The 10,194-nt window shown below is 41.2% G+C and overlaps 1 protein-coding gene across 1 annotated transcript; it reads left to right on the top strand.

Moving 5' to 3' along the window:
* The first annotated feature begins 7,978 nt into the window (after positions 1 to 7,978).
* Positions 7,979 to 9,787, top strand: gbp (glycogen synthase kinase binding protein). The gene has a single exon (XM_078252023.1). The coding sequence runs from the start codon at positions 8,108 to 8,110 to the stop codon at positions 8,633 to 8,635; it is 528 nt and encodes a 175-aa protein (XP_078108149.1). The 5' UTR covers positions 7,979 to 8,107; the 3' UTR covers positions 8,636 to 9,787.
* The last annotated feature ends 407 nt before the right edge of the window (positions 9,788 to 10,194 follow it).

Genomic DNA, 10,194 nt, shown 5'->3' with positions numbered 1-10,194 from the left:
GACAAAAAACCACAAAGAGACAAAATCCCACAAAAGACACAAAATGTATGGGGAAATGGCATTATTTTAAATTGAAAAACGTAACATTTTCTTGAGGAAGGACGCCTAAACGCCAAATATGCACACCTAAGTCTTCAGCTAAGGAAAACACTGTGGAGTCCATTTATTAGAGTGAAAAACATGAATTTGCATAAACATTCTCAGATAAATATAAGCTCCGACCAAGACAAAGAGACCCTTCTGTTTCCCAGAGGAACCATTATAGTTCCTGGCACTAACATGCCTCTGGGGGCGCAACAACCAGGCGGAGTCCTTCTGTCTCTGAGGAGGATGTTTGTAATAACTGACACATCTTTCTGTTGTCTTTGTTAGAGGCGGATGTCAAACCTGATGCAACCTCACTTATCAAGCTGCTGTTGCTTACAATAGAGTGCTCCCTAACCTTTTTGGTCACAGCCCTGTCGGATGAACCCGCGTACCTCTTCATACATTCCCAACGTATGTTCTAAATGAATAACATTGTTTATGCTATAAACCCTGACCCATAACGGTTAAGGTTAGGGGTTAGGGTTAGGGGTTAGTGTATTTCGGATCCCAGTGACTTCCCCACGCATCCAACGACTACGCAGTTGAAATGGAAGCCAAAGGCAATGCACGGGCCGGAGTGTGTTAGTTCTCCCGACCGTATGTCACTGAACCCGATGAAAAATAAAGAGTTGAACCCCCTTGTGTTTTCCTCGGGTCAAACTTGACCCATTTTCAAAGTCTTTAACTTCAGGAACTTGGGTTTCTTTCAACCAAATTGCCTAAAAATAACATGGATGCCATACAATGTTCTTCAGGTAAAATGAATGATACTTTCATAGAATTTTGGTTGTTTTATTCAATTTTATGGCGTTTAAAAATGTTTTTTAAATGGTTTCAAGACAGTATACTGACTAAACTTTGACATGTCTGTAATTATCCATCCACATCCTCTGATCTTAACTATTAGTCATAATTCATAATTCGGAAAAAGTCACAAAAAATGTTGAAAAACGTGTGAAAGATGTTGAAAAAAGCAACAAAAAGCAGTTGAAAAAAAACGAGAAAAACCTTGGAAGAAACGACAAACAAAACTGACAAAAATAAAAATAAAAAAATTGTTAAAAAAAAAATAAGACATAAAAATTAGGTTTATTGGCCATGAATAAAAAATAAAAAAGCGTTGGAAAAAAAACAACAAAAAAGTCGGAAAAAACGCTAAGAACTGATGGTTGATGAGAAGACAACACAAGGTTTAACCCTCCTGTTGACCCGTTTACAACAACTTTCTATATCAGAACTACGACAAAAGAACGTTAAAAAAGTGACAAAAACGCAGGAAAAAAATCGCTGAAAAAAGTGACCAAAAAAACATCAAAAACATCGCCAAAGGTGACAAAAACTTCTTTAAAAGAAGTGGAAAAACATCGGAAAAAGCCACTAAAATCTTGTTAAAAAAGTGACAAAAACATAATTAAAACATCGCCAAAAAAGTGACAAAAAAATTTGAATAAAATTGACTAAAACGTCAAGAAAAGTGTAGAAAAAGAACAACAAAATGTCGAAATTTCGACCCAGAAGAACACAGTTGCATGGTCGACGGGAAGACAACACAAGGGTTAAGCTTTTAGTGGTGAAGGAACTCTGTTATTCGGTGCACATCAGCTATGTGGCCCTCAGTCAGGTTCAGGAACATGTCTGAACAGCACAAACAATAACGTTTCTATTCAATTTGCTGTTAATAATTGAGGCTGTGATTATGTTTCTGTGTGTGTTTACAGCAGGGACCCACAGGCCGGCGGGATCACAGCACAGCAACAAATAAATCCTTTGATATTACTTCCTGCCATGTGCAACCTCTTCACATTCCTCTGAGAGAGAGCGAGGGGTGTGTCTGAGAGAGGCGGTGTAAAAATGGCCTCTCTCCCTCTCTCTCTGTCTCTCTCTCTCTCTCTCTCGCTCTTTGAATGGAGGAAACAAACTCGGTGAACCCAAGCCGCTGGCAGCCCTCCAACTGCTATCAAAGTTGATCCTCTGGCTGAAAGGCCTGTTTTCTTTTCTGCTCGCTCTCCATTCAACTCAGACGGCTCCGGTGGCACCGCAGCCTGTTAAAGTAAAGTATGGGCCGTCAAAATAATGATTACAAATGGAAAGTTTAAAGGATTTGTAGCCACGGGGAGGGATCCACTTTTAAAGATACACTTCCCAATTTAGTCACAGTTCCTCATAGCTGCCCAAACTTCAGGGAGCTAGGCATAAAATGATGTTCACAAGATCTGGCTTTTTAAAGGATGAGGCTGTAGATTTGAAATGTTTTTCTTCCTGTCGACAAATCCCATGTGCTGCTTTAATATTAGTCATGTTTCCATTCATGCATTTTGAAGTTTTGCATTGGAAACTCTGGATAGAAACATTTGATTAAACTTCCGCTAAAACGTTTTTATGCTCGCTTGAAGTTGTTTTTGCCTTTAGTGGACAAAGAGTTGGCGCTAAATGGGATCATGTCTTTGCCGAATAAGTTCTGGTGTAGCAAACATTTAACTTACATGACTGATCACTTGTTTCTGCCGTTTGCGTCTTCCCAGATATTCCTATAACGTGTCTTTGTCTCCAGACAACATGGGCAATACTTGCCCAAATGAACCAAATTCCTGAAGACCTCTCTCCATATTTCTTTGGTCCATGGTTAGATGGCCGAGGCGACTTGTTTTGTTCCCGGCTAAAAACCTCTACTTCTTTTGCTCTGTTTACTGGCGGATTGCAGACATGCGCCGCTTACAGCGACCTTTAGCCGAGTTCATTGGCTACTAACCAGTTGATGGAAATGCGCCCACTTTACATTTTGGTTTTTGCGACATTCCAAAAGTTGGCTTAACATTTGCTTGACAATTGAATGGAAACTGTATATACTACTGTATATATTGTCAAATCACAACCGGAGTTGTCTCAGGACGCTTTACAGATAGAGTAGGTCTAGACCACACTATAATTCACAAAAAACAACGAAAATTGGGGTAGATCAACAGAATTTTGTAGGACTTGTCATGTCACGTGACTTGACTTACAGCAGGGACACCCACTTGGCTTTTAGCAGGGACGTAACTTGACATATTGCAGGTCAAGCAGAGTAGTAAGTGTTCATTTTTTATACTGCACTGTAACTTTTATTCTCGTATTTTTTCAGTTTTTATATTTGTAACTGCTCTTTAATGTTTTATGTAAAGCCCTTTGAATTGCCCTGTTGCTGAAATGTGCTGTACAAATAAAGCTGCCTTGCCTTTTTTACTTGGTTCTCACCACAGTGACTTGAGACTCGCTTGCGACTTGAAGGTTAAAACTTGAGATTCGCTTGTGACTTGCACATGTGTGACTCACTCCCATCTCCGCCCAGATCAACAGTGGGGCTCATTTATGTGTTTTTAACAACGACAGAGCTCTATGGCTCGGAGGAAGTTCTTTTTGTGTAATTGTGCGTGTTAGCGTGCCGATGTTAGCTGTGTCACAGAGTTAGCATGACTGTAGACGCTTAGTCTTGTTTAAGCTCCTGAATATCAGTATCAGACAGAGAAGATAAGTGGGATAAGCCTTCAGAATGGACTTCCTGGTTTGTATTTCAACACCGACTGGAAGACCAGGCTCCCTACCGTGACAAACAGTATCATTAATCTCCTCTTTAGTTCATCTGTTTCCCCCCCGTTTACTGTCTCCAGCGGTGGAAGAAGTACTGAGATCCTTTACTTCAGTAAAAGATCTCACACGTCACTGTAAAAATACTCTGTTACACGTAAAAGTCCTCCATTGAAAATGTTACTTAAGTTAACATATGTAAGTTTTAAAAGTAAAAAGTCCATAATACCGAAATATCGTCACATTTTAGAAACTGAAAACGATCCAACCAGTTGTGTGTTTAATGGTCTAATCATTTCAGCTGGACTTGTAGGCCGTTATATTGTTGGTTGGTTTAATTTATAATCAAACATCAGATTGTATAAACTACATGTGTTTTGTGTGCAGGAATCTTAACGTGTAAAGTAACTAGTAACTAAAGCTGTAACAGACGAATGTAGTATATTTCTCTCGGAAATGTAGCGGAGTAGAAGTAGAAAGTTCCATGAAAAGAAAAGACTAAAGTAAACATTCCACCACTGTTTATCTCTCTCACACACAGAGAGGGATTACAGAAGGTTTCACAAGTACACAGAAAAGAAAAGAAAGAGGATGAGGTCACACACAGCATTCCTGTTGTGGTCGTGTGAGTTCATGGACCTGTAAGAGCAGCAGCTGCTGCTGCAGACAAACAGGAATTGTGTTTACCACAGCCATACAGCATAACATGTAAGACAGGAAGTGTGTGACACACTTTTCTGCCAGCTCACTTCCTTGTGTTGTGGACCAAACATTCTTCAGTGTAAAGACACAACAATCCAGCAGTGGACATTACACTGGAGGAAGGGAGGAGGGTTGGTAAAACGTGACTCATGTGGCTCACAGGGAGTTCTACATGTTCATGGACGGTGGGAAGCCTTTTCTGCTGATTTCTTCATCACACATTTTCAATTTTCGTCTCGATTTTGTGTATTTTTGGGGCTTACTTCATCAATAAATGCAATGTTAAAACACAAGCACACACTGTACAGCGTGTCGACACACTAACTACAGTTTAATACATGTGTAGTCCACTGTAGCAGCTTACAACCTCATTTGTACTGAATTTCATGATTTTCATTTTCTGATGGTCAAATTTCCCATTTTTTGCTTCCCGATACCTGAACATTTTTATCGGCCGATACTATTGTGTCATATATTTTATTATGTTTTAACAGCTGTATACTACTATCCCTGTATGGATGTGATGCTATCGTTGTTGTACGGCCTGGCTCAGGTTAAACATGAACGCCATAGAACGTTTCTTTTCGTAACGATAAAAGAACATAAATAAACTACTTTAAAGTAGATTTTCTTCGGTGCTAAATTTTGTGGTATTGTATCGGTGCATAAACTGCAGTACTTTCCGATACCGATGCCAGCATTTTAGGTGGTATCGGAGTCTTTTTCCGATACTGGTATCGGTATTGAACATCTCTAGTAAAAACTATAAAATAACACCGTATGATTTGCTGGGCTTGGACTACATGAACTTAACATTTTACTGCGCTTTTACTGACTCTAACTGTCCGTAAATGACAACTGTTAACTGAGTTGACGCAACAGTCGGCCTTCGTCGCCACTAGTTCTTGGACATCGGGTTTGTGTGTCAGGGCCTTTAAGCTACGCTAACATGTATGACAGAGACTATTCAAAATGAATGTATTAACGCAATCTTAGACTGGATCAACGAAAGAACATTTTCAGGATAAAACCCTTCAGCTCTCTTTGTGTTGCCGTTCTCAAACGTCCTTCGTTTCGGGAAACAACAACGTTGGAGCTAGCATGTTACACGCTGAAAATGGTTTTTAAGAAAACTTGTGCAACAAGGCACGTCTGCTTAGTTCTTTCGGGGAATGACTGTAAAGATTTACAAAGAATATATTGATGGCATTTCCTCTCTAACTGGGACGTTTTGGGAACAGTTGATGGGAAGAGCTAATGAGGTTTAACCATATATCAGCTAATTTAAATAGCTTACGTTACTGTATTGTGTCAACAGTTAACTTCAATTAATATTGTATGTGGCGTTTTCTTCTGTGGGGTGCAAATGTTCCACCAAAACAACTTCCTTCCTGAGACTATTTAGCAGAGCCACCATCGCAGCGATTGGTTTAAAGAAATTTAAACAACCCAGAGCGGTTTTTGTCCCTCCTATCCCAGATAGACATAACTCGTGTTTTCACAACCTTCTACCGGTAAAAGAGCCCTGGAACGGCAGTCAAACCCGTAACTTACTCCCCGTGAACTCGTACCAGATTGTTGTATTCCCAGTTACAGTTTTTGACATCACACACACACACACACACACACACATAAACAACAATGGAGACCCCCTGTTGATGCTGTACTGACGCCGGTGATTAACGGTGAGAAATAGACATAAATAGGCAACGTAAAGTAATTCCGCACATTGTAATCAAAACAATACACATACGATTGTGTACTACTACAGGTTATGTTTATTAAATGAAGCCCAAAATATGTTGCTGACTAGAAATCGCTAGTATCAGCTAGCGCTAGCTAACGTCAGCGTTAGGTAGCCGCTAGCTAACGTTAACTTTAGGTAGCCGCTAGCTAACGTTAAGGTTAGCCTAACCTGAACCCTGGACTTGAAGTCGTAACTTAGGGGCTAAAAATTGTGTCTGGAACGCAGCAATACTCTACAGCGCTGTGGAGATAGAGCTGGCAATGCAAGACAAATTAAATCTTTATTTGGCACTTTTACAACCTGACAACCAAACACACCCTTGCAATATAAAATATCATATTTTACATCTGAACATTTGACTTTAATCTAATAAACTATAAATGTACTGATATAAATATCACACGGTATGTGTAGTAAAAAAAACCAAAAAAACATACGTTTTATGTGCATGTTATGACACTGCTTATTCTGACTTGGAGAAGGGTTAAAGTCATCCAAAGTGTTTGTTTTCTGTTCCAGGAAGTGATGACAGTTTATCTTGGTTTCGCATGTTGATATCTCTCCTAACTGCCACAACCTCACTGGATTCCAGTATGACTGGACTCCTGCCTTTGAGACACACAGGAAACTTCAGCCGGAGCCCTCTGATTGGCCGACATACAACGCGGAGGCATTGATAGTAGCTCCTTGTACGGTCATGGGGACTCTCTCTCTCTTTGACTGGAGAGTCAGGTTTAGCTCGGCTGCTGTTTCTCAGAAACAGAAATGAACACCGTGTTCTCCCACAGACACACACCCTGTCTCCACTCCTATTGTCAATGTGTACACGCTGCATGCCAGCGTCAGCTCCACGTGCTTACTAATCATGCTCACAGCCAACTATTTTGACCACATGTGTGTATTTAGGCCTAGTTTTTAGCCTAGTTCACACTATGTTCGGTTTCAAGATTTAGTTACATCATACTGTATATGTATGCAGATGTTTGTCCTTTAATATAGGATTTAAAGACAAAGAAATAATCATTATGCAAGTGTCACAGCAAATTCTTTTGATCAGATGTTGTGGCTGCAAATGTTTTATTATCACAGACTTGATTTTGATAGCCTTGACCAAACATGATAGATCCTTAGTTGTTGTTTTTTTCTTCGATAGTGCCACACATTTTAATAGCTGTGACTATGGTAACATCTGTGAGCCTTAGGATTATGTGATTACATTAAAAAGACCAAAACAACAATGTAAATACTATGCTATCAAAGTCTGCCATATCTAACTATGTAGGTCAAATTTGTTTTCTTTACAGACATCAAAATGTGTGACATCATTTTTGGAATCAGGAGCTATTGTATAAAGTATTTGATAAAGTCGGCTATATATGACACAGAATTTGGTAAAACATTGGATTTTATAGAACATATTGTGATGCTTTTCATATATTCTGATTTCAGCATGTGCTCGTTCACACATGAATGCTTGAATAAAAATGAGAGTTTGTGTATAGATTAAATGTGATTTTTTCCCCCCATAAAGATATGGCGCTTTGTTTGTTTTGCCTGGACAGACAGCAGCAGACAGTTATGTGTTATGTAATGTCCATTTGAAAAGAGCAGGCCCAACGCCGCAGCGTAGTCGGGTTGAGGCGGGAAATCGGATCAACGGTATAATACCAAAAACGAATGTTATTGTTCACCTTTTGCGTTGCAAACTTTTAATTAATCCCCTCTATTTTTATGTAATGTAAGCATAATGATTCATTTCGTGAATGTATATGATGTATAACGGTGTCATTTATTTTGATTTGAAAAACACCCCTCTTACTCGCAAGGAACATGGTACATTCCACAACGCGTCACCCATTGTTTACAAATGAACTCGGATGGCTTGTTGGTTTACTGCTGAGCGGCGTGGTGAGAGCGAGGAGCAGCAGCCCGGCGGCTCTCAGTCATACCGAGAACAAAAACACTGAAAAAAACCACTCACAGAAACTCGACAACATATCCGCCATTATGCCGTGTCGGAAAGAGAACTACATCTTTCTGGAGCAGTCCGTTACGGTCGGCTCCAAAGAAGTGGACGCGCTGGTTACGAAAATCGGCGAGGCGCTGCAGCTCCACAACAATAGCGGCGGCCACCAGAAGACCTCAGTGTCCGTGTCCATGTCCTGCCTGCACGGGCTCACCGGCGGCGGCTCCGGCGTGGTCAAACCGGCAGCCATAATCAGCGGCAGCGCAGGAGCTCCATCGCAAAAACAGAAACACCACGGCTGCTGCATGCGGCTCCGGAACCGGGGACACCGGGGGAGCAGCCGGGCAAGCCCGTATAACATCCCCGGTTCTAACAGCGACCAGGACTGGGACCAAAAAATCAAACCGTGGAACAAAAAGAGGATCAACGTGGAGGAGGACGATCCGCACCGGCTGCTGCAGGACTTAATTTTATCGGGGAACCTGATTAAAGAGGCTGTGAGGAGGCTTCAGTTCTCCGCCGCAGACTGTGGCGATTTCCCCAAGACGGCGGACAGTGTGCCGTGCTGAGAGCCAGTGCCCCCCCCCCCCTTCCCCCTGGATGGACACAACAAAACTAAGACTATTTAGAATTAAATTTCACAGGACTGTTTTTTTGTTTGTTTTTTTTACAGGACTGGTAGCTATGTTTTTTAATTTCATGAATTTTTCAATAATTAGCAGTAAGCCTAGCTAGCTTACTTAGCTCGCTAGCCACCCGACTAATGAGCCGTGTTGTTTATGTTTGAATGTCTCCTTGTGGGTCAGACGACCGGGGCTAGCAGTGGAGATTTGACCCACCAGAAACTTTTTTTTTTTTTTTTTTTACCGGCCTTTTCTTAAGAAATGACGTTTATTTCACCCTTTTTAACGACTGATGTTGTCATCCTGTGATGTGACAATGAATGAAAAATTTTTTTTGGATGAATGGTTGAGTCACAGTGAACAGTAGCAGGAAATCAAAGCCTATTCATTTGTTTTTTGTCACTGCATCCTGGAATTTCGTCCATGTGTTTCAGGGGGTTTGGGAGGAAGGTTTGCCATTCCCTGCTGTGACAACAGACCTTTTTATAATGTGAGATGAAGTGGGGGGTTAGTAGTCCGTTTTGTTTACTATCTAATGATGGCTGTAGTCCCCTCCTCCTCCTTATTATTCTCATTTCAGGTTCTTCAGTGGGTTGTCCTTTAACTGACCTGGGAGCAGCTCATTTCAGCTAGTGACCTGAGCCTCAGGAATGTGGGTTTATTTTCAAAAAAAGATGTTACAGGACAACACACTGCACCTCTTGTCAACGGCAGCTCTTCTAAATAGTTTTTTTCTTCTCAAGGGCGTCTAACATTTGCAGGAGAAGGGGGTGCATGGGAAAGAAGAACAAACACGCCCGTTTCCCACAGGGCTTTAGGTGATGTGTAACTGTTTGTAATGTGTTTTTTTTTTTTTTCTTTTGGGGGGGGGGGGGTGGGAGAAAAGGTTGGCCGTAACATGACAATACTTTTTGTGGTGCTTTCACCTTTTTGGAACTACTACAGATAGTTCCTTTTTGGTTTTTTTTGTATTCATTTCTTCTGTGTAAAGAAAAACAATTGCCACTCCTGCTTCGTAACGAAGTATCTGATAATGTTCCTGAGTATTCAGGCTGTTTTTTGTTGTTGTCTTAATAAACTTCTGTTTTTCCAAACCTCTGTAAGAGTTTTATTGGAAAGTTTGCTCACTTGTTTTGTCACACACACGTGGAAATATGTGTTCCTGCTGCTTCCTCTGGGCCTTAGACTGTGGACGGCGTGGTCTTGAAGGACACATGGTCATTATGGGCCTATAAATACTGCCCCCTTCTCTCTGCTGAATCACAGCAGGCAGGCATGACACCAGCAGTGAAAAACATGTTTTGCACCAGTGGCTGAGCAGTGGAGATCCTACATGTTGTTTACGACGGCTCCCTCTGCTGTTGCTGCTCCGTTAGAGAGAGTGTGTGTGTGTGTGAGATTTGTAACTGTGTGTCAGTGTGTGTCATCCATCACAGCAGCAGCAGATGGCGCCGACGTGGCTGTTTGGGGTCACTGGGTGGATGTTTGACCTTATCACAACACAA

Source organism: Sander vitreus, chromosome 6 (assembly GCF_031162955.1).
Source record: "Sander vitreus isolate 19-12246 chromosome 6, sanVit1, whole genome shotgun sequence".
Taxonomy (NCBI): Eukaryota; Metazoa; Chordata; class Actinopteri; order Perciformes; family Percidae; genus Sander; species Sander vitreus.
Note: the sequence above shows the minus strand (reverse complement) of the source record. Positions and strands in the feature narration are given on the sequence as shown.

Coding starts and splice junctions, on each gene's coding strand:
- gbp (XM_078252023.1), top strand. CDS start 8,108: ATGCCGTGTCGGAAAGAGAACTACATCTTTCTGGAGCAGTCCGTTACG.